Raw genomic sequence first — 24,688 nt, forward strand, 5'->3', positions numbered from 1 at the left:
GACCACATGTAATTTGAAATTCATGCCTATTGGGGTTATATGCCATAAACAGAGTGCCGGCTAAGTGCAAATGATCCAGCCAATGAAAAGATTTTGTTACACTTGAGTGCACACCCAACAGCTCTGACTTAGTTTGGTATCCCGCATCCTTCGTTTCAAGTGCAGCAGACCCACGTACAAAATATTGCACTTTTGATTTGCGATTGTATGCTTATAAGTTGGTTTATTTGTTTTTTTCATTATTAGCAATGCATATCATATATCATGAATAAGTGATAATTGTGCTTTAAGTATGTTTGTGTACAAAACTGTACCCAAAGTAAATGTACAGAAACATACCCGGTACCCACTTATCTCAAGCCGAAATTGAAACTGTTTGTGTTGTTGTCCCAGGTCACCTTATCTCAGTGCATCTCTGAGTAATCACTTTGCATTCTAACACAAACAAATATGGGACATGCTCAAGAGAAATCGATGTTGAATTTTTACGCGGTTTTACAGGCAGGAATAAAAGTATGCGTTCAAGAAAGCATGAATGGGATCATCCTTGGGTACAATTCCGTACATTTACTTTGGCTAGAGTACATTTCTGAATACAAAAAAGTACCTTGAGTACATTTCTGTAGTACCTGTGTGGACAACGACACCTTTAGCTTTACTATTTGATAGTTAAGAGAAAAAGTCACAATTTTACAATCTATCAGACAGTCTTTACTCTGCTGTGAATCATGATAGCAATGTACACACAATGTAGTAAAACACACAATACATTACAGCGAAATAAATGCATTTATACCACAGTTAATGGAACATTGTTATACATTGTTCAACATGTATCTACTGGCTCACGAGTGCACATCCATAATAATGCAACTTTTGTAAGGGAATCAAGCCATACAACAATTTATATAGCTTTCACCAATGGTCTGTATACCACTGGTCAAAGTGTATACAGAAACATAATCTATGCATTTGCTGTCAAAGTACTCAACACTCTCTGTCACTGTTAAAATGTTACCTCAACAGTTGACAATGCATGCTATTGCAAAAACTTCTAATTTCGTCAGCAATGTTCTTGTGTGAATGGTGATAAAGACATAAATACATTTACACAAATAAAATGCGTCTGTTTAAATGTCAAAAGTTTTTACCACGTGTGTTGACATAAAATATGCATACATATCATCACTGACAAAGCCAGCAAATCCACCAATCCACCATGGGTAAACGTCATTTCCGGGTTAGGTGGCGAGGGAATTTGCGCTTCGTGAAATTTGATGCACAATGTCAGTTACTTTGACTGAGCCGTAGTGATTCCGGTGTTTCATAGATTTCAAATCACTTATTTTAGATTACGAAACCGCTGGTTTTTTTTGTTCTGCTATGCTTGCAAAGGTCATTAGTTTCCTTTAACTACGTAAGAACACATTTGCTCCGAAAACTCTTGGACAAATATTTTTCAGGCATTATCGATTGGTGGGTCCCATTTTGGTCGAATGGGGGCAAAGCCTTCCCTCAACTCCGAAGTAGATAGAACTTATTCTCAGCAGCTTCTAACGCACCCAGAGAAAGGAATTACGCCGGTGTAGATAACGTGATTGGTTTAATTTACGTATTATGTGAGAGGCGACGTGTTTGTGACATTTATATATAACCACTTTCAATAACAAATAGGACTTGACATTCTCGTCCATTCGAGTCTCCACGTGCAGGCACGGAATCACTTCCGACCTTGTTGAAATGTACATTATGTGAATGTTGCTGCAGTGTCTCCACGCTTCAGTGACTGGTGATGTTGTGACGGTAAGTTTCGTACGGTTGGCCGCACGGTGACTGTGGGAGGGGTGCAATCGGGGTGGTGACACTCGCACAAGTCTGCCAATAGACGGAGGTCGCATGAACGCCATTCGAGGCAGAAGGTTCGTTCCATAACGATTTTTTCTCTCATGTCATGATGTATATGAAACATCACACATGTAAATCAGTATTGCGACAAGACGGGTTGATTGAACACGATGGTTTTCCTTCCACGCTGGCTTCACAGTCCGATGTTCGGAACTGAGAGTGGAACCACTCAGACTGGCAAGCGATTGGTCCAGCTGACACATCCTACCCTTTCAGTCAAATAGTGTGACCACTCAGTGTCACATTGTCGTCATCAAAAGGGTTTACATGCTGCGTTTGGCTGTCTCACCCAAAAAGTTTTGACCTCGGCACATCAGTGTTTTATCGCATTGCAACTTAGTAGTTGAACACAACCTTTATATCTTAAGGGACACTTATTTAGAATTGACAGGAATCAAGGAGAATCAGCGCAAAAACAACAAAAATTCCAAAATTTGACACTTGGGAGAGAATGTCAAAATAAACAATTTTTTCAAGTTTTGTAAGAATGCTACACCCAAATGCTACCTAACGTTTCAGTGACAGGTGGCTATGTTTTTATGCAATTCGGCGGGGTGTTCTGATGACGTGTAGGATCATTTGAAGAGCATTCAGATTTTTCTGACTGTAATTGGGGTGTATTTGAGGTACATTTGAGCGGTATTCCGACTTCAATTGAAATATTTCGATACATTTGAAGAATATTCCACCTGAAGTTCAGCAGCAATTAAGTTACATTCCGACTCATTCCAGGTGTATTTGTGACATCCTAACAGGATTTTAGGTGGCTTGTCTTTTCTATTCTCGTCCAAATACTTAATATGCAGTTATAACTCAGGAAAATATTTAGAATACAGTAAGAATACTTAGAATGCAGTTTGAATGCACTTCAAATGCTGTTTGATATATTTCCACTTTGAATGTACCTTGAAAGTTTTGAACATATTGAAAACATCCGTCATGTTACAAGAATTGACTCGAATTGTCTGAATGCAATTGGAATGCAGTAAGAAGTTTTAGGATTCAGTTCGGATTTCCAGGAATCTCCAGCAATTGTCATTCCGACAGCATTCCGGCTCATTCCGCCTCAAGTGTGAAGGGGGTATTACAAATAGTACTGTATTGCCAATGTACATGCTGAAGAAAACTAAGTTTTAAAAAGAGTAATAATAAAGGTATTTCATCAGATTGAATACCTTTAATGTTTTGCATTCCCCTCCGGCTTCTGCTCACCAAAAATCTACCTCATAGATTGCAGGATAAATAAATTGTTGCTTATCATCGACACACATGTTGTTTCTATATATTTCTTGTAGGTTGTAAGCAGTAAACTTATAGTGTACAATCACTGCATCACATGCTGTTTTCTGCATTTTTTACATGTGTAATCATTCAAATGTTTTAAACAAATCTATGTCATCAAGTTTGATGTACAAATTTGTGGCTAGAAGTGAGACAGTCTAAGTAAACTTATCCTCAGTACTTTTCATTACACTCCACCACTGAGTCTAACAAAACCTTATGGGAGGTCGCGTCAGATAACTTTTGAGATCAGAACACAGTTTACCAAATTGCGAAAGTGCACATTTGCACATCCCTTATGAACTTTTTATCTTGAAAAGGTTCGTACCCAAACAATTCCGAATGCTATTTAGCATATGCTGGCTTCCGGGTGATGCACATGGCGTACGTACTGCCATGACAACGGTGAGTAAACCGTCGCTGAAAATAGTGTTTTTGACAATATTCAAGGATGTTAATTTGCGGAAATGTTAGCAAATGGTAACCATGTCAACAGAAACCCCAAAGCATATATACTGCAGGTCAAATAACTGTGTTATGTGCGGATTTTTGCTTGTGGAGAGATCTGTGTTGGTGACCTGAATATTTTGAAAGTCCCTCCAATCCTTAAATAGTTGCCGTTGTCTGATTGGTTAAATCTATTTAACCGTCTCGCATTTGATTGGACCGTCATTGGTAGCTCAAAGGTTACCTGACGCGACCTTCTACTAGGTTTTGTTAGACTCAGTGGTGGAGTGTAATGAAATACACTGAGACCAAGTTTACTTAGACTGGAAGTGAGATACAGTCGAACCCCGTTTATCAGGATGTTTTGGTTTCACTTGAAAATTGTCTGGATAGAGAGACGTCCCCTTAACAGGATCAAACAAGCAAATTGTGAAAATTAAGTGGAAGCAAAAATTTTCATATACGCATATCAGTGAATCATCCTAACATATAAGTGTACAGATAACACATGGAAGGTGGAACGCAGGTTACCATTTGTCAGGTTGTCTCGGATGTAATCATGTAGCATGTGGAGCTTCAGGTGGTAAGTTAGATGAAAAACGTAAATCGATGACAAAAAGTCTCTCATTTGCCAATTGCGTACTAGTATTCTTTGTTTAATTTTAAATGCCCTAAAAACATGGAATCATGTCAAACTTATGCTGTCTGCAGAAAGTAAACTTCCGGATGGGATCACATGACTTAGATCATGTGGCAGGCTATTTTTAACTTGCATCGCAACAGATAGTAGGGGTCGATTTGCAAGTGTTATATACAAAGTTCAATGAGAATATATTTTCTGTGATTTGAGTTATTAATTATTATTCTGGTAGTTGTAATTGGGTCACAATATTTAAGGGTTTAGTGTTAGTTATCATGGGTCACATTTCTTACACAGAATTATTGAAGCAGCATGCCTCTAAGGCAGTACTTTGGAGTTACCTCCCTTTGACTCACATAAACACGAGTCTATGACTTTTCTAGAGCTCTCCACATTAGTGGCGATGGTCGTAAGTGCTCGAAAGTTCTTGAAACTAAGACTGAAAGTATATATTAATGCTAGTTGCCATGTACACGGACACGGACACGGACACATTCAAGGGAGTATATATCTTTCTGCATCCGTCAGCGCCTGATCTACACATAGCTGCCAGACCGCTCGCTGTGTTACATTCTGTATAATTGTTTCTCTCTCGCACTAAGACTTTTGTGAGTTTGCTATATATTTTTGTAACCCATTGTCTTACAGTTTGTTTCATTTGTATTGTATTTGAAATCGGTATTGTGAAATTGACTTGTGACTTTGCATAACTTGCTCTCCTTCCTTAATAATACAATATTTTAATGTTTTAGACTTGTCTTTTGTTCTGCTGGTTCACAGGGGATTTCTTACAACTTTTGTCACAGCAAACTTTTAACCGTAACAGCAGTACAATTACAGTGTAGTTTACCTTAATCCTACTTAACATGTGTTTCCGTTACTGATGAGATGTTTTTACACCCGCCAAATCCTAATGAACAAGTGACGCGTCGCTAGTGTTTTGATGGCTAATTAATCAATTCACATCAAATGCCTTCCGATAGATTAAGAATGAAATCACATAGTCGTGGGGTAAATGTGACGTGACACATAGACATGCACATTGCACAGATCTCATCGTCCGGATAACTGGATCATTTTTCAATGGAAATCTATGTGAACGGGATCGGGTGGTCAGGCTCACTGAGATGGTTGACGCATGTCATCGGTTCCCATTGTGCATACCAATGCTCATGCTGTTGATCACTTGATTGTCTGGTCCAGACTCGATTATTTACTGGCTGTCGCAATATAGCTGGAATATTGCTGAGTGCTGCATAAAACTAAAACTCATTCATGACAAAGGTACATACATGTAGTGAAACATTAAGTGATGTAGCATCAGTAGTACAAAGGTTTCAGTTGTTGGTAGATTGATTATGCAACAGATTATGTATTAAGTGTGATGGGGTAGCTTAGTGGTTAAAGTGTTTGTTTGTCATGCTGAAGATCCGGGTTTGATTCCCCACATGGGTATAATGAGTGAAGCCCATTTCTGGTTTTCCCCACTATGATATTGCCCTAATATTCCTAAAAGAGAGGTGAAACTAAACTCACTCACTCTAATTGTGTTCATTTTCTGAATAATGAGTGGCAAATGAAAAATGGGTATCTTTATCAGGTAGGCCTTGCCCTTCCTGCTATTTGACAGCCCTAAATGGGACTAGTCTAGATTGCCTCAATTTCATATTCTCTGAATTTCCCACCTTACTGGGGCTCCTCTTTAATTTTAATGGGATTATTTTATTATCCAAATTAGATATATTTCAGAGACAAAGCATGAGTCAAGGTACGATATGATCATGATTTGGAGATAATACATGCATGATGAATGTTTTGCGTATTTCGGGCCTGCCAAGTGTTTTAGTGTGAGGTGGAAAAGAGGGGTAATTGTAACCCAAAAGAGAGGACAGCTTGAAGGGGGTTAGTCCCACCTGTCCGGTTTGTTTGATGTGCCAACAGATAATCGTGGAAAGGTGATTATCATCTTCACTTTGATGTACAGGCTATAGCTTGTATTGGAAAGTCGAATACTGGACAAGTAGGAGCAATGGAAAGGTATATCTTTAAGTGTTAAAATGTTGGGAAATAAGATTTTAACATTTTAATACTGCATTTAATTAACAATGCTCCACAATACAAGAGACTTAATATGAAATTGGCAACCAAAGTAGAATTAATATTGACCTGTAAGACCTGTAAGATTGAGCCCTTGCACCACTTGTGACCAGTGAACAACTTCTACTGTAGATCTATTTGCTGTAACACCAGGACACCGGACATGTTTCAGGGCAGATTTAGTCAACTTCTGCGTTTGTTGTTGCATCTGTGTCTAAGGAAACAACTAGATCTCATCATCTGCATGCACAATGCACACTTCCTCATAACAGTGGTACTTTTTATGGTGAAAAGTGAACAGATCCATGATTATATGTAACATACTTTAGAGGAAGAAATAGGCCCTCTGACAAGTTGCATAAATTGTTGGTCGCAGTTAAATTGTGACTTTTATGTGTAAGAATGAGTTTAGACTCTTGCAAGAATGAGTTTAGAACAAAGAACAAGAAATAGAACCATGCCACATCTTGGCATGAAAAAGCCATTTGTTGATTTCATCGTATGTTCAAGTAGGCCAACAAGGAAATTGGACTAGATATTAATGTGTAATCCAGGACTAATAATTGTTGTGTTTTTCATGTGTGTGTGTTTTATAGTTTCAGCAGGATGAAACTGATGCTAACCTTGATTTAGGTCAGTGTTAAATCATTTGCTCATCTTATACTGTATCCAATGTAAATCCACATTATGATGTAAGTCTCTCAGTTGTGTGATGTTATGAAAGTTATGAATGGGTAATGACACAACACAGCATCCTGTGGCGATTGGGTTATATCAAGGTGTGCATACATAAACAACATACATAAACACTTTCAAATCAGACCTGACCTACTTTTTATGATTTGTCACACTAGATTTCAAATTGTTAACTATTGAATGGAAAACAAGCAATGTTGTTCTTGTTCTGTGCTTACTTCAGTCAAGTTTCAACAGTGTAAATGCTGTGTTGATTATCCTGTTGTTACTTGAGTTTTGATTACACGATGCCATTTAGGAAGTGGTTAAATGCAACATATGTCATATTTGGGATTTCACTTTCGTTTGTCAGCCACTTAGCCCATTTGACTTCACTTGTGGAAGTCGTGGTGGTTGAGCGGGCTAGGTGGCTGACTTTGTTTGCTGACGATTAGGTGCCTGACTCCAAGGGTGCAGGTTTGAATTCCGGATGGGACTCAACCAAAAATGTACAAAAATTTGTACTTTACTAAGAAAGTGAAAATATGACATGTGTTGTTACTTGAGCTTGTTGGTGATATCGATTCGAATCCCGGATTTCCCAATGTAAGCCCTGATCAATCACTCTGTATATTTTACTTAAATGTTAGACCCACATGGATACAATGTATGAAGCCCAATTTCTGGTGTCCCTTGTTGTGATATTGCTGGCATATTGCTAAAAGTGGCGTAAAACTAAACTCACTCACTCACTTAAATGTTAGAAGTGTTCGTCACAAGCAAAAGTATTTGTTTGAAATGTGGTCAGATTTTGATGTTGTGTGTTTGACTGTAACTCACCTTGATGAATCTGTTTCTGATGAAAATCTAATATGGGATAATTTTCATAACCCCATTAGAAAGGATAGATATGCTCTCGGTGGTGGTGTTATGATATACTTTAGAAACAATGTTAACTTTAAAAGACTTGTTGAACTAGAAAATATAAACGACGAATCAATCTGGATTGAAGTATTTCATCCCAAGAAACCATTAGTTATATGCACAATCAACAGACCAGAGCAGGTTTGGCGTAGACTTGACAACTCTATGGAAGCTGCCCTAGACATATCTAGCACAGTTATTGTTACTGGTGACATAAATGTAAATAGGTTGTCCGACAGGACTCATGCTGTTCATGACATTCTGGATAGGAACAGTAAGCGAAATGTTATTAGTGAAGCGACTAGAGTTACAGAATAAGTCCGTACTTTATTAGATCCTATTATTGTCAGCGAGGATGTTGAAGTGATAGAGACCCGTGAAGGTCCCAGGGTGGAATAGGCCTTCAGCAACCCATGCTTGCCACAAAAGGCGACTATGCTTGTCATAAGAGGCGACTAATGGGATCGTTTAGTCAGACTCGCTGACTTGGTTGACACTTGTCATCGGTTCCCAATTGTGCAGATCGATGCTTATGTTGCTGATCACTGGATTGTCTGGTCCAGACTCAATTATTTACAGACCGCCGCCATATAGCTGGAATATTTGCGTAAAAGTGTTGTGTAAAACTAAACTCACTCACTCACTCACTCACTGAAAGGATCACCATCCTGACCTGTAATGTAATTTCCATATGGCTCTTAATTTGTTCTGCAGATTTTGATTGAAATTAGGATTTGCAATGTATGTCTGTTATTATTAGGGTATCCAAAGATATTTTGTCTGATATTTTTATGCTGTTAGTCCAGGTGCTCAAATAATTTCATGCACTATCCATGTTTTTAACAAAATAGATCTGGATCATTTGAATTTGTGGGGCTAAGATTGAGCAAAGTAACACCAGCTACATTTAGGAAGGGAAGAAACTGGACATTTTAACGAATTCAGTTAACTCTCTTGTGTTGAGAAGATGGTAGGGAAAACAACTGATAATATACTGACGATAAGAGTCCATGACATCAGATTATGTGAGTATGTTATGCATGTGAGTAGTGAAGATAATGAGAGGTACTTCCCTGAGACCTTTGCTTGGTCATGTACCAAGTAGTCCATGGGAGATACTTTACACTTTCCACAATACAAACATTTACAGCATGTTCATGTGCAATATTTATCCATTACTCTTCAGGGAAAATTTCATTTGGCACATATCAATAATTTACCACTATATGAAAGCTCATAAGAAAATCAATCTCATCTGTTTGTCTCATGGTCAGTGTGTTCATGTCAACAGATCAATACCAGCTTATGCTGATGGGAGCTGTCAAAACACGACACAGTGGCCACAGCACCATCATCATATGCCTCCACATAGTGCCCACATTGAACCATCATCAGAAACCGCCACACATTATCTTCATAGAACCATCATCAGAAACCGCCACACATTGTCTGCATAGAACCATCATCAGATACCTCCACACATTATCTTCATAGAACCATCATCAGAAACCGCCACACATTGTCTGCGTAGAACCATCATCAGATACCTCCACACATTGTCTGCATAGAACCATCATCAGATACCTCCACACATTATCTTCATAGAACCATCATCAGATACCTCCACACATTGTCTGCATAGAACCATCATCAGAAACCGCCACACATTATCTGCATAGAACCATCATCAGATACCTCCACACATTATCTTCATAGAACCATCATCAGATACCTCCACACATTGTCTGCATAGAACCATCATCAGATACCTCCACACATTGTCTGCATAGAACCATCATCAGAAACCGCCACACATTGTCTGCATAGAACCATCATCAGAAACCGCCACACATTATCTTCATAGAACCATCATCAGATACCTCCACACATTATCTTCATAGAACCATCATCAGAAACCGCCACACATTGTCTGCATAGAACCATCATCAGAAACCGCCACACATTATCTTCATAGAACCATCATCAGATACCTCCACACATTATCTTCATAGAACCATCATCAGAAACCGCCACACATTGTCTGCATAGAACCATTGTCAGATACCTCCACACATTATCTTCATAGAACCATCATCAGATACCTCCACACATTGTCTGCATAGAACCATCATCAGAAACCGCCACACATTGTCTGCATAGAACCATCATCAGATACCTTCACACATTATCTTCATAGAACCATCATCAGATACCTCCACACATTGTCTGCATAGAACCATCATCAGAAACCGCCACACATTGTCTGCATAGAACCATCATCAGATACCTCCACACATTGTCTGCATAGAACCATCATCAGATACCTCCACACATTGTCTGCATAGAACCATCATCAGATACCTCCACACATTGTCTACGTAGAACCATCACTGGATACCTCCACACATTGTCTGCATAGAACCATCATCAGATACCTCCACACAGTATCTACGTAGAACCACCATCAGATACCTCCACACATTATCCACATAGAACCGTCATCAGATACCTTCACACATTATTCACATTGAACCGTCATCAGATACCTTCACACATTATCCGCATAGAACCGTCATCAGATACCTTCACACATTATCCACATAGAACCATCACTGGATACCTCCACACATTGTCTGCATAGAACCATCATCAGATACCTCCACACATTATCTACGTAGAACCACCATCAGATACCTGCACACATTATCCGCATAGAACCGTCATCAGATACCTTCACACATTATCCACATAGAACCATCATCAGATACCTCCACACATTATCTACGTAGAACCACCATCAGATACCTCCACACATTATCCACATAGAACCGTCATCAGATACCTTCACACATTATTCACATTGAACCGTCATCAGATACCTCCACACATTATCCACATAGAACCGTCATCAGATACCTTCACACATTATCCACATAGAACCATCATCAGATACCTTCACACATTATCCACATAGAACCATCATCAGATACCTCCACACATTATCCACATAGAACCGTCATCAGATACCTTCACACATTATCCACACATTATCCATCATCAGAGGGCTTTTGTGTTCATTTTATATAAAGCAGCAGCAAAATTCGTAATTATATAAATTAATGTTTCACAATTGTTTACTGAAAGTACTCTTGGTATTAGCAAACTGTTGCTAATTAGAAGTGTTCATCACAAAGCGCTTCGGTCCATCAAATATTAATGTGTACTGGGTTGAACATCATCTAAGCTGCAACCCAATTTCCTCAGAAAGATCTGTTTAACTGAGAAGGGAAGTTGAAAGGAGATATAAAGAAGGTGTATCAGTTTGGACAGTGAGGGATGTTTTTGTGATGAGGACTTCCCGACAGTGTGGCTGAGGTATAGAAGTAAGTTCAACAGACCTAGGGTTATAAATGTTGCACCAGATATGAGCAAATATAGAAAACCTAAAATACCTTAATAATGTTGTCATTTACATATTGTGACCTGTACACAGAGATAAAAGTTGGTTATAAGTGAGTTTGAACCATTCAGGCAGTATGTCCAAGGGGCAAGTAATGGTTTTATTGCATGTGCTGCCCTTTGGTGCCCTTTGGTATGTTATGCTTTCCATGGGTTTTGTTTGCTGGTGTGAAGCCTCCAGGGTCCATGTGTGTTAAGGAAGAGATGCCTTCTCGGCCTTCTTATGTCCTTGGGTCATACTGACCCTTAGGCCAGTGAAACGTGTTGCTGCACTGTATATGCTGTAGTACTCCTCACAGGCCAGTGATAGCAACAAGGCCTCGGCATGTGCACTGGTACTGAGTGGAGGAAGGATGGATTAGAAGGTCAGTTCTGAACAAAATGTATTCTGACTGTGCTGGATCACAGGTTCCATTGCATGTCATGCCAACAGAATATTGTCATGTCAAGGTACAACAGGAAAATGTCCTTTGAAAGGAAAATGAGTTATTCCCTGTCACAGAAAAGTGTTTCTAAAGGCAAAAACTGGAAAATTGCAAGAATTGTCTGGGTTAAAGAAAAAGTCATCAGAAATATGTACCCTTTTTTTAATGAAAAAAATGTGTATTATGTTTATATTTTAATCTCAAAAACATTTTCTTCTATCTCAGCTTCAGACATTTAGCATATTTCACGAGCAGGCAAGTGAACTCAGGTGATGTTTTACACATCACATGTGACTCACAGGTCAGCCATAATGCACAAGGTTGACTTCCCAAATGGGTGCAATGTTTGAAACCCATTTCTGGTGTCCAGTGTTGTAATGTTGCTGGAAAGCTCACCTACTCATCATTGATTTACTACATAAATAATTCATTACATCTTAAATCTCACTTGCAGTATTATGTTTAACATTGCTTTCGTCAGTAAGAGATTTCCCATGAGCTTGAAAATGTTTCACTAAAATGTTCATTCCAGTTTGCAGCCCCAAATACTGCTTTCTATTTGAAAAATACACACCATCTATAAAAGCCACAACAACTGACATAGTACCTGCTTCATTCATTGTTTCCTATTTTGTCATATTATGCAGGTCAGCATGAGACAGATATTTGTCAGTATTGTGTGACTTGAAAGTTGTCCTGAATTCTCCTTGGCTGACTTAATGTCATTCAAAGGTTATGACCTAGCACCATAACTAATTCTATAAGCTAAAACTAGGGAAATGTATATACTGTCCTGACAAGTATTTTATATTTCACCAGTTTTCAGGACATGAATTATCTGCGTCACATTATCTCTGCCCTCCCATGCTGGAGTCAAGATAATTTATTAATGAGAATTAGGATCCTGATCCTATTCAACGAAATAACTCCTTGCAACAGTGTATTATTTTAAGCAGACAGTTTGATATTTTCACCCTCTGAAGCATCATTATGTTTTTTATACATTTTCTGGGACAATCAATTAGGGTTGTTGTTTTGTTTCGAAATCCTAGACTCACTTCAGTGACCAGTTTAACATAACAGGAACTGCAGTCACATTTTGAAAAACGAACTTCAGGATCGGTAACATCTTTTACTGCTGCAGAATTCACTGTCAAGTTGTAAGGTAAAATCAAAATTGTCAAATGGCATGTGACATTGTTATGTGATTCCTGCTTCTTGTTTATGCTTGTGTTCATAAACTGTTAGTTGTTTCCATAATAGGCAGAAACGTGTGTATTGCGATCCTAAAAACTTTTATACATGAAAAGTGACTTTTAGATTACTTTCACCCCAATTAATAAAAGGTTTTGCATGAGCACTCTGCTTGGAAGTATTTCTAAGTTCACATTCTGTTGCCACAAAAAAGGTTGCAATGAAAGTGAAATTGTACATCACCTCCTTGCCCTAAAGCAATAGTGATAACATATAACCATTAGCCTCAAACGTTTGCCTTCTGGATGGCATTAACAATACATTGGTTATCAGTGCATTACGTTGTCATATGGGTTATCATACCACAATGCATTATCTGGTCATATGGGTTATATTACAATTATCTTGTCATATGGATTATCATACCAGTCCATTATATTGTCATACTGGCTTTCATACCACAGTGCACTGTCTTGTGATATCCTACATTAGAGATTGAGAGAGACTGTAATTGCTATTAGTGTTTATGTATATTGACATTATGTTGCATGACATGGAACCAAGGTGTATGGCCTCTAAACTTGCCTGAAACTAATATTTCCTTTAGTTTGTTTGTTTGGTTAACATTACCAGTAGCAATATTCCAGTTGTATAGTGACGGTGTGTAAATAAATGAATATGAACCAGACTATCTAGTGGTCAACAACATGCGTGACCAAGTCAGCAAGCTGAACACCTGTTCTTGTTACATGATCTTGTACCAACTATGGGTTGCTGAAGATCAGTGACAACTGTGGACTTCATGGTTGTAATGTTAGTTGGACAAATTGATTGACAGGAATCCCAAATAATAAATACCAAGCAACTTTATTTGCATGTCCTGATCATTATCTCCCCGACATGTAATGCGGGGGGATATAGTCGACGCCTCGTCCGTAATCATTTTGTTTCCTAAGCATAACTCAGAAACCGTTCAATATTTTTAGACCAAACTTTATAGATATAGTAATCTCAGCCTATGGTTGTGCCTTTTGCTATTTACAGATTTTAGCATTTAATTTTGTTTGTTTTTCCATGGAACATTTTGGTGTTCTTTGGTGGGGCGGGCTTCGTTTCCGGAGCAGAACTCAAAAACCATTCAATATTTTTGTGCAAAACTTCGTAGATATATCAGTCAGAAGCTAAAGTGGTGCCTTTTGCTATGTACAGGTTTTTGTGATTTATTATTTTCTCAGTTTCCATGGAAACGTTTCGGACATAGTCTCAAAAGTGAGAGGTGTGTTTAGTTTCCGGAGCAGAACTCAAAAACTTCTTAATATCTGTCAGTAAAACTTGGTAGATATGTGTGGCAGACCCCATAGTGGTGCCTTTTACTATTTACAGATTTTTATGATATATTATTTTCTCGGTTCCATGAACATGTTGCTGACTTCATTTACGGAGCATAACTCGAAAACCATTTCATATCTTTCAAAAGATCTTGTCAGATAACGAGACAGATCTTGAAATGGTGACTTTTTCTGATTACAGGTGTATGGCATTTATATTTTTCATGAATTCCTTGGAAACAATAATGACTTGATCTAAAAACACAATAAATAACTGTCAGATGAATTGTCCTTTTAATTATGTGGGGTCCGGAGGGGGGATATGTCATCTTCTGATGACTCTTGTTTCAATAAGGCTAGTGCTCTGCACATTTACAGATGTCATGCCTGGAGTATCTGCTTACACAGTTGTCCCAGTTTCTCCCAATGAAAGGAGAGTAGAGTATGGGGTTACATATACAGTACTAGATCCCACACACATGAAGCACCGTTTAGGGTTGACATATGCATAACTCATGGTTTGACTGTCTCCTACATAGTTGCCTAAGCTGCTTGCTTTGTTGTCCATGGTCAAGAGAATGCAGTGTCGCTGATGTTTGAGGTGGTCTCACTGCAGGTGTTGCAGGAGCTGCGGACTCCGATGCTGGCTCTGCCTGTCATCAATAATGTATGTATTTACATAGGATAGTTTAAGCGGGTTTGTAGACCAGACAGAAGGTAATTGGCAGCTGCATCAGTAGAAAGACAAGATCAATTACTGATGAGGCTTTACACCTTGGTGTAGATGCACGTCAAAGGCGTGGTAACTGGTTGTCTGTAGTCTTGTTTAATGGTTTCTTTATGCTATGGTAGAGAGGTCACACTACACATTACCTCATCTTGGCCCATTTGGGTCTCACATTGATACTAGCACTGAGAATATGTGACTTGTTGCTGAGAACAGTGAGAATGTGAGATGTCTTCTGAGAACAGTGAGAATGTGTCACCTCATACTGATAGCAGTGAGAATGTGAGATGTTTTCTGGTAACAGTGAGAATGTGTGACTTCATACTGATAACAGAATGTGTGACCACATAGTGATAACAGTGGAAATGTGACTTCATACTAAGAACGAGGAAGAAATTCTTCAAAGACATTTGGAAGTCAATACAACTTACAAGACAAATTTATGGATAACATCATCTTTAATTGTTTCTCACAGTGTTTCTGGGCTAGTTCTTGCCCTTTCCTCAGGTGGATAATGAAGCTATTTCTTTTGAAATAGAAACATTGATATGAAAATAGGAGAGCAATGATATCTTTTTATCTTCTTGTCTGTTTGCTGAAGAGTCACTGTATGAACCTAATCAATCAGTGTAACTATATGAACAAAACATCAACTTGATGTAAATACACATAATATTCAACTGTGATAGACATTTGAAAGAAGACCATTAGAACACATAGTCCACATCTGAGAAACCTGAATCCATGTCCTCATGCATTGGGAACACATCAAGTGTCACAACTCTGATGTCTTCTCCGTCACATTGCACTGCATGGATTAGCTTCTTCACCTGCAAGAGCTTGAAGGTTATGTTGTGCCTCACAATGAATCCTTTATCAGTTTATATTTGAACTGATAAGTTCGACTGGATTTAGTTCACAATGTCTCGTTTCATAGCATATGAAGATAAAACAGTGTGACCATGTTGAGCAGCACATTGGCCCTGTACTGAATGGGCTTCCTCTTCATGCAAATCTTCTCAATCAGCTGTATCTTAACATCTGTCGTTTTGTAGTGAGCACAACACAATGTGTGAAAATCCTGTGTCATCTTCTTCAAGCTGCACATTTTCAGTGTGATGCTAGATGGTTCCTGCACATTATGGTAGTCGGCATTGCCATCACTGTGACAGTGGGCTGATAAAGATTGGACAAAAGCTGATGTTCCATCCAGTGAATGAAGACATTTTCGTTCATCACCTTGGCAATGCACCTTGAACCCCATCCCATGGAGGGCAATGATGATGTTGGCTTGGGAGCCGTTGATACTCTCTTTAATTTTCTCTCTGATCCTCTTGCATGTAGGTGGTATCTTCTTCTCTTAAAATTTGTAGACTGCCCTTCTGCCCTTGTAGACTGCCGTTGTCAATGTTGTCAAGGATACTTTTGTGACAGTCACTGTCTTGTTTGGTTTGTTTACATTATTGTAAACTCGTTGGTAAGGCATACCAACGACTCTACTAATTCTTTAATAAACCCATTTCAAACCACTAAAAAGTTTACCTCTGTCTTTTTCAAAAATAAAAATATTAAAAAAAACTTAGACATTTGCCACAATCAACTGCAAATCACTGGTCATAGTGAACACTGTAATAAACATGTGCATGCATAACAGGAAATGTATTTACTATGACTGGCGTTTACATTAATATTTACTAATGAGGAAGCAACAATTAAGTTAAGTCACAAAAATGTTCAACATTTGTTTAGGTTAATTCAAAACCTAATTCATATTTTCACACCAACCATAAATGTACAGCTTATTTCCTATTTCTCTTGTTAATCTGAGAAAAATGGTACCAAATTCTCTGCTGTAAACTGCCCTTTGAATGCATGGCAGTGTTAAATGGCAGTGAAATATACATTGGAAAGTTTATAGGCAAGTTGATTTTTTGACAACATTGGTCATTTATCACCTTTATGAAAATATTTAAGCCAAAAAGCATTTTTCTAGCATTTCTAACAATACTTAGATGCATATTAAATGGCTGGTTTTAATTCAATCGTTCTTGTAACAAGATGTTACATTTTAAATGCAAAAAACTCCAAGTAGGTTTTTGCCATTCCAATTTAAAAGTTTTAATCAAGTTTCACTTGAAAATAGTGCAAGTTTACTGTGAGATATAAAGATACAAATACTTCAGGTATATTTAGTTGCAGTAGGTTTATGTTGATAGTCTGGTCTGATAGCCATCAAACCAAATGCTAGAAGGCTGTATGAAAGGAGTTCTTCAAACATGCATCAGGTACTGCAATGAGACTATGGCTTGATGGCAAATTAGCTCCTCTTGGTATTTGAAGTCAGCCAATGACAAGTGCATTAACACATGAGAGATCACTGAAGCTTATTACAGCAATGACCCAGGGACTGGGAAAGAGAACTTTGACAATGGGCCATTTTCAGGATTTTTAGCCCTTTCTGAATCTAGAGTGGGCCAATGCCCTAGTATCAATAATAAACTTCAAAATGTTAATGGGCTATTTTTCATTCTAATGGCCCCAGCATTTCCCATTCCATGATGGACCCGTGAAGGTCCCGGTGTAGAATAGGCCTTTAGCAACCCATGCTTGCCACAAAAGGCGACTATGCTTGTCGTAAGATGCGACTAACGGGATCGGGTGGTCAGACTCGCTTACTTCGTTGGCACATGTCATCGGTTGACCAATTGCGCAGATCGATGCTCATGTTGCTGATCACTGGATTGTCTGGTCCAGACTCGATTATTTACAGACCGCCGCCATATAGCTGGAATATTGCCGAGTGCAGCGTAAAACTAAACTCACTCACTCACTCATTCCCTGATGACCATGAACAGTTCATGACTTTAGGTTCTTTAGGTCACTACCCTTCACACCATCATTCAAAGTCATTTTCTTCTGTCTCAGTGCACCACAGGATTGACAGCCGTGTCCAGGACCCGGTTGTATGAAACTTTAATAGTGCTTTAATTGTTGTTTATAGTATAATTAGCTAATCATTACTTATCTTCAGTAGCATGAAACTCTTAATAAAGGAATCCCTTCAATAATCCATCGTTAAGCTGATGAAGGTGTGGGGGAATCATTAACTCATCATTGGCCGCATCAACTACCTATCCGAAAACTCTCTCTTTTTTAGCGTTTTGAAACATATTGCCCCATTTTTGTCTTGATTTGTTTGGACATTCTGTTCCTTACCCCTGGGTTATTGATCTCGGCAGTTATTTTGTCCCATATCTGCTTCTTTATGTCATTAGGAATGGAGTCAGTCAGTTTGCTGTTGAACACATTGATATGATCTTCACCTAGGTCTGTTATGAGTTTATTTCACAACTTTCAAAATTTTTACTATGATTTCTGACTACAGTCATCATACAGGCGATAGATTAGTGTTTATCCTCAATGCATCATGGATAATAATTAGGGGATTCCCCTAATTATGGTTTAATGACGGGACCTTTATCAGAGACATGCTTAGTTAATGGGTGTTTAAATATAGGGTTTACACAACTGTATTAAACACTTCATTAACTAAACAAACATTAAGAATTTAATCAATGATTAGTGTTTAGTTGATGATTACGTAATTACACGTTGATACAACCAGGTCCAGTGCTTGTCAGATTGGTAAGACTGGACCACAATGATACTCAGGCCATGCAGTCAGCCTCAGTCTGTGATGCCTGATGATGTCTGTACTGTCTGCTGTGGGATGCCTTCTTCAGACAACATCCATGCAGAAAGCTCAGACAGCCAGGTGATCCTTGAAGTGCTGTTCGTGGCAACTCTTTTATCTATATTCACAGGCTTTATGGGTGTTTCTCTACGTCAGGAAGTTCTATAGAGCCAATCACATGCATGCATAGTCACTGTTGCGTCAATAGACACAACTGTATTGAGGTGTTTGTGTGGCAGAGACTGGAGTAGTGTGTGTATTGTGTCATTGTATCCAGTCAGTCATTTTACAGCTTCATGTTCGAGCTATACTGATAGCTTACAGTGGATGACTTAGTTGAGAGTTGAGAGCTTATGGCAGGATAAGAAAAGGATGTCAGTATAAAAGTTGTGACCAAGACACAATGGCTCAGAAGAAAATTTGACATTTTAAATGAAAGGTTTTTATGTTGTCAGAAAACAAGTGTACATTGATCATCTGTGATAAGCATGTTTCTGTAGGTATGTATAGTGGTCCGTTATTTCAGTATAAATATAGAGAAGTTTTGATGTTTATTGACTATATGTGACAAGTGTGGTACAGTATGCACCATGCTGGGCTGTTTGTCTTGGTATGGTGTTTGTAAGAGTGAACCATCTATTACTTCATCATAACATGTTGAGAAGTCTTTACAAATGCTCTCTTACAGTTTTCTTATTTCATAATCTTCATTTTGCAGGTAGTCATGTTGGTGTGAGAAAGATGCTGCTGCCACTATGGCGTCGACTGACGCGCAACGTCTACCGAAAGGTGATGGTGTTCCTGGTGCTCCTGCTGATCATCTGGTGTGCCACTCTCGCCAACATAACACTCATCTTCAGTGTCAAACCACCCAAAGAGAGTGAAGTATTAAAGGTAGGTAGTAGAACAGTTTGCTTCTTAATGTGTCATGTGGCAGAAAATATGATGTAAAATAATCACAATCTACTTCATGAGAGGGGCAGTCGTATGTGTCCGTTGTGATTGTGTGAATTGTAGTTTTTTTTAGAATATTCACCGCCATGATATGTCTGGGGCCATATTGTGTTACTCTCCTTGTCCGTCCATCCATACAAAACAGGGAATGCACACTATCCACTTCTCAAAGACTGCTTTATGGAATTCAACCAAGTTATGCATGGGCTTTCTTTGGACTTCAGTGGTATGCATCTCATATTTTGTGTTTGTATTTTATTGTTTCTTTTGTATGTTTAGAGACATTTGAACTTAGGTACATATTCCAAAATTTCTCTATGATGATAGTGTAATACTACTAACAGGGGACGAAGTGGGGTCGTACATTGTCCACTTTTCCTCAGAAACTACTCTATGGAATTCATTTAAATTACACATGTGCTTTATAAGGACTCTGAAGATGTGCATCTCATATTTTGATTTTGTACTTTATTTATTTTTTCAATTTTAATACCATTTGAATTTTTGTTGAATTTCTCACTGAATGTTGTGTTATAGGGCAGGTGTACGTTATGCACTTCTCTTCAAATACTACTTTATGGAATTCATTTAGATTACACATGTGCTCTATCCGGACTCTAAAGGTGTGCATCTCATATTTTATTTGTGTATTTTATAGTTTTTGTATATGTTTAGAGACATTTAAACTTTGATATGTTTTGTGGAATTTCTCTCTGATGGGAGTGAAGTAGGGGATTAAGTTTATCCACTTCTCCACAAAATGCTCAACAGAATTGATAAAGCTTATTCATGCATTTCATTGGGACTCGAGAATTGTGCATCTCATAGGTGCATAGATGTATATTGAACTTGTTTAGTATAAATTAATCACCTAAGCACACTCAGTGTGGGGGGAATGCTTCCTATAGCAGCGGGGGCATCCATGTCCCTCGACACAATTTTGTCTTGTTTTTAAATGACTTCTTTGAGTGGCATATTTAGAGGCTGGTAAATCAGATAAGGACAAACGTTAGGGATGAACAACTTCTTTATTGTGGAGATGCAATGCTTTGATAGAGATTCTTGTATCATTGCCAAGTACTCATACTTGCATCTCACAACTAAAGCTGTCCATCCATAAAGTTTGCCCTTATCTTTTGTTAATTGGTTGAAATGAAAACTGATATGAATATGTGAGCTTTTATGAAGAGCACCAAATCAATAAGTGTGATAGAATTTCTATAATTTATTCAGCTGTTACATTTCATTTCAATGAATCCCAGTAATTGATGAACTAGGGCTTGTGTAATTACATGCATAACAAGATATACCGAAAGGTCATTGTGTCATGGTTGCTCAGGAAAGTAGTTAGCAATATGTGTGAATATTTTTCTGTATGGATGTGCCCAGATAAATATGAATCAGTTTTGCTGTCCATTTTCTACACACTCTAGTTGTGGTCAGTAGTGTATCAGTCTGCAGTACTGAGCTGGCTATCATTCTCTCCTAGATTTTGAATTCTACTGTTGGTGAAAGGAGGCACCAGCAAGTCTACAGAACCTTTATGTGACATGGTTTACAAAAGATATTGCAAATTGTCTCGTATAGATTTATTCACTAAGACCAGGAGAAATAACTTTTGTTTATGTAATACTGAACAAAAGTCCTATTGTGAGTAAATATCTAATTTACATGAATGGATAGAGTTATTGCCAGGTTCCAAATGAACTGGCTTTTTGGTTGAATGCTCTATGTAATGAATATTAAATGAATTTTGAATAATGCTAATAAAAAAAGATCCAAATATATACAATGAATATCTTTATCTCCTCACCTCCTGTCCCTCCCCCCATAATTCAAAAACTTTTCAATATCTTTCAGCAATACTTGTCAGATAAATGAGACAGAACGTAAAGTGGTACCTTTTGCAATTTATAGATTCTTGTCATTTTTATTTTTCTCGTTTTCCATGGAAATAATTTGAACTTAGTCTCAAAAGGGAGGGGTGGGTTTTTTTTCAGGAGAACAATCCATAACTTCTTAATATCTTTCAGCAAAACTTGGCAGCTATGTGAGCTAGACCCCAAAGTGATGCCTTTTGCTATTTGCAGATTTGGGGCACTTTGGTTTTTCGGGGTGTCCATGGAAATGATTCAGATTTCGTCACAAAAGGGAGGGGATGGGCTTAGTTTCCTGAACTAAAAAACCATTTGATATCTTTCAAGAAAACTTGGCAGATATATGAGGCAGATCTTGAAGTTGTGCCTTTTGCTGTTTACAGATATTTGGCATATATATTTTTCATTTTTTCCCTGAAAATATTTTGAACTTTGTATAAAAAGTTCTGTCAAATGATTTGTCCCTTCAAATATGTGGGGGCTGTGTTGATATGTCTAATGACTCTTGTTTAATTACATGTATTATTACATGATGAAACTACATTTTCAACCTTGGACTTGCTGACATTGTATTTCTGGTGTTTCATGCTAAAAGATGTTTCGCCAAAACTCAGTGTGTCATATATAGTGAAATGCCTCCTTCTTCAGAACTATTTTTATTTGAAAATAGTGTGCACAGTACTCGAAGCTGTCATATCGGAAACATAGAATCATGACTATTAAAATGTGCACTATGCTAGAACCTATCGTATCTAAAACATAGAAGCATGACTATGAAGACAGAGCCAGTTTCAGCTAGCGAGACAGGAAGTTTAGCCCAGGTCAGAATTACTAATGCTGCTTACAAATTTGGTCCAAACTCTATTGTTGTCATTTCTGAAGATGTTCACTTCTTCTACCTATTACTGAATATCTGCACAGCCATTGTCATGCATTTCATCGTCAGATATGAGGAGGCTTGTCATGGCTTTCCTTTCACTTAGCCGCTTGAATATGCAAATACTTTGCATGTGGATGTAATTATTAATTAGCAAAGTTATGCATAATGGCTGTTTATTGAAATTTGTCACAAATACATGGCTGTGGTTAGGTTTGGGCACCACATGGCCGTGAAATGTCTATCTTAAGGTGCTTTTTCAGTGCGATGTCCACTTTGCCGATGTCAGTGGATCACTTTGATATTCGCATTGGAGAGTGGAATATTTATTACATTAAATCAATTGAGCACAAGCAGAGTAATTATTTCCTACATTGTCTTGTGTGTCTTGTGAGTTTGTCTATTCCATGTTTTTAATGTTTGATGGTGGAGGAGGCAGCCATGTGGCTGTTCATTTATGCTGAAGACACTTATTGGATTCCTCACATGGCTGTAATGTACAAAGCCCCGGGGTCTCGCCATGGTATTGCTGGGATATTGCTAAGACCATCATTTCTCATTCATCATATGATGTTCAGTGTGGCTGTGGAACTAATGTTAGTGTACTGAAATGGCACCTGAGACTCCTGAATGTGGTTAAGTGTAAACAGGTATCATGGTGCTGTTACTTGTTTCATGTGAAATTATACTTTTTACATCTGCTGATTGCTCTAAGGATGTAGTGAGGTTTGGCATATCTCGACTCAAGTGGAAGTGGATGTAAATGCTGTTAATGTAGTGCCATTTGGTGGAATAAAACATTCATCCAATAGAAATACTGGGTTTGGAAGACAGAAATAATAAAAGTTCAAGCCAGTATTCACGGTTAAAAAACACATTATTTCTGATCATTATTACCATGATCACAGTTTATCAATAACTATACGTAAACAATACATGTCAATATTGATACTCTCATATGACAGTGTCAAGCTGACTTGGCAGAGCATTAAGAATAGTGGGTGGATGTAGTTTCAGGAGTTTGTTTATTTTACCATGACACTGAATGGAGAACTGTAGGTTGCCATGGAGCAATCACTTCTTGAAGCTTGAAGTGAGAAAATTCAATGTTTCAACTAATGGGTATGTAATTTGCCGTATGAATAGGTGATGTGGACTGTAAGAGGAGCCTATCTTCAACACCTATAGTTTATTGATCTTCTATGGATTATGATGTAATATGGTGGACAGTTTCCTTATGTTCTGTCAGTACTGAAAATCGTTTTGATTGTTGCCTCATGGCTCCTCAAGGAAATAGATACATTGCCATTTTCCATGCTTCAAAGGCCTTTATCAAGGGTCAGTTAACTCATCAGTCACTATTCTAGATGGGGGGTAGCTGTTCCCATAATTCTGGTATTTAACAAATGTTGTGAAGAACCTAGGTGAGCATTGTTTCATGCTACATTTGGCAATATCCCAGCCTGATCATGACAAAGGACATCAAGAATAGGTTTGACGCACTTAGTCCATGGAATAATTATATCTGTAGGGTACAACAACCTCTCTGACCTATATATCATATATCATTGCATTTAGAATGGCCCTGAAAATTAGGCTTCCGCATGTACATACCTTCAAAATCAATGCTAATTTATATACCCTGATCTATAACGTGACGATGAATGAAGCACATCAGAGCATACACAGTTCCTAAATTTGTAATAAAATTGTGTTTGTGTCTCAGCATTTTTATACAATGCCTGGCTGCCAAGAGTTGCAGCACATGGTGACAGAGTGCATGACAGTGTAATATCAGTACTGGTTACAGTACTTGGATCCTGCTCATGTTTACTTCCATGTCTCCGATAACACAGGCTGTCACCTGGTTAGCAATTGTAATGGAGGCAATGAACGTTGTGCGAGATTTGTCCTGGATCTGCTTACAGCTATAAAATTGCACAGAAATGTAGAATATTTAATTTCCTATCCGTTGGTATAAATATAACTGCGACTACTTCAACAGGGTTGAGAAACAGACACTGCTAAATGTTGTCCAAAACTTTTGTGTGTGTTAAAAAACAGCAAATTTCTCCGGTTTTTATCATGCACCAATGAAAGCACTCTGCTACGATTTTTTTTTAACTTGGCATCTTTACGGAAAGTGTGAGCGAAGAAAATACAGCTTGATATCTGAACGACATA

The 24,688-nt window shown here is 38.1% G+C and overlaps 2 protein-coding genes across 4 annotated transcripts in view; one reads left to right on the top strand and one right to left on the bottom strand.

Annotated features, from left to right (window-relative positions):
* Window positions 1-1,243, bottom strand: part of LOC137297606 (serine-rich adhesin for platelets-like) — a 169,885-nt gene extending 168,642 nt beyond the window's left edge. Inside the window, exon 1 of one of the 2 annotated variants that reach the window (XM_067829462.1) lies at window positions 1,180-1,243. The gene's annotated coding sequence lies outside the window, so the exon portion shown is untranslated. Of the gene's footprint in view, window positions 1-1,151 lie in introns of both variants that reach the window. The other variant, XM_067829461.1, reaches the window with a different exon arrangement.
* Window positions 1,244-1,478: 235 nt separating this feature from the next.
* LOC137297607 (alpha-1,6-mannosylglycoprotein 6-beta-N-acetylglucosaminyltransferase A-like) overlaps window positions 1,479-24,688 on the top strand; it is a 41,495-nt gene continuing 18,285 nt past the window's right edge. Inside the window, exons 1-2 of one of the 2 annotated variants that reach the window (XM_067829465.1) lie at window positions 1,479-1,803; window positions 19,515-19,690. In XM_067829465.1, coding sequence (XP_067685566.1) covers window positions 19,538-19,690 — 153 coding nt within the window. In that variant the 5' untranslated portion in view covers window positions 1,479-1,803; window positions 19,515-19,537. The other variant, XM_067829466.1, reaches the window with a different exon arrangement.

This window comes from Haliotis asinina, chromosome 10, assembly GCF_037392515.1.
Source record: "Haliotis asinina isolate JCU_RB_2024 chromosome 10, JCU_Hal_asi_v2, whole genome shotgun sequence".
NCBI classification, from domain to species: domain Eukaryota; kingdom Metazoa; phylum Mollusca; class Gastropoda; order Lepetellida; family Haliotidae; genus Haliotis; species Haliotis asinina.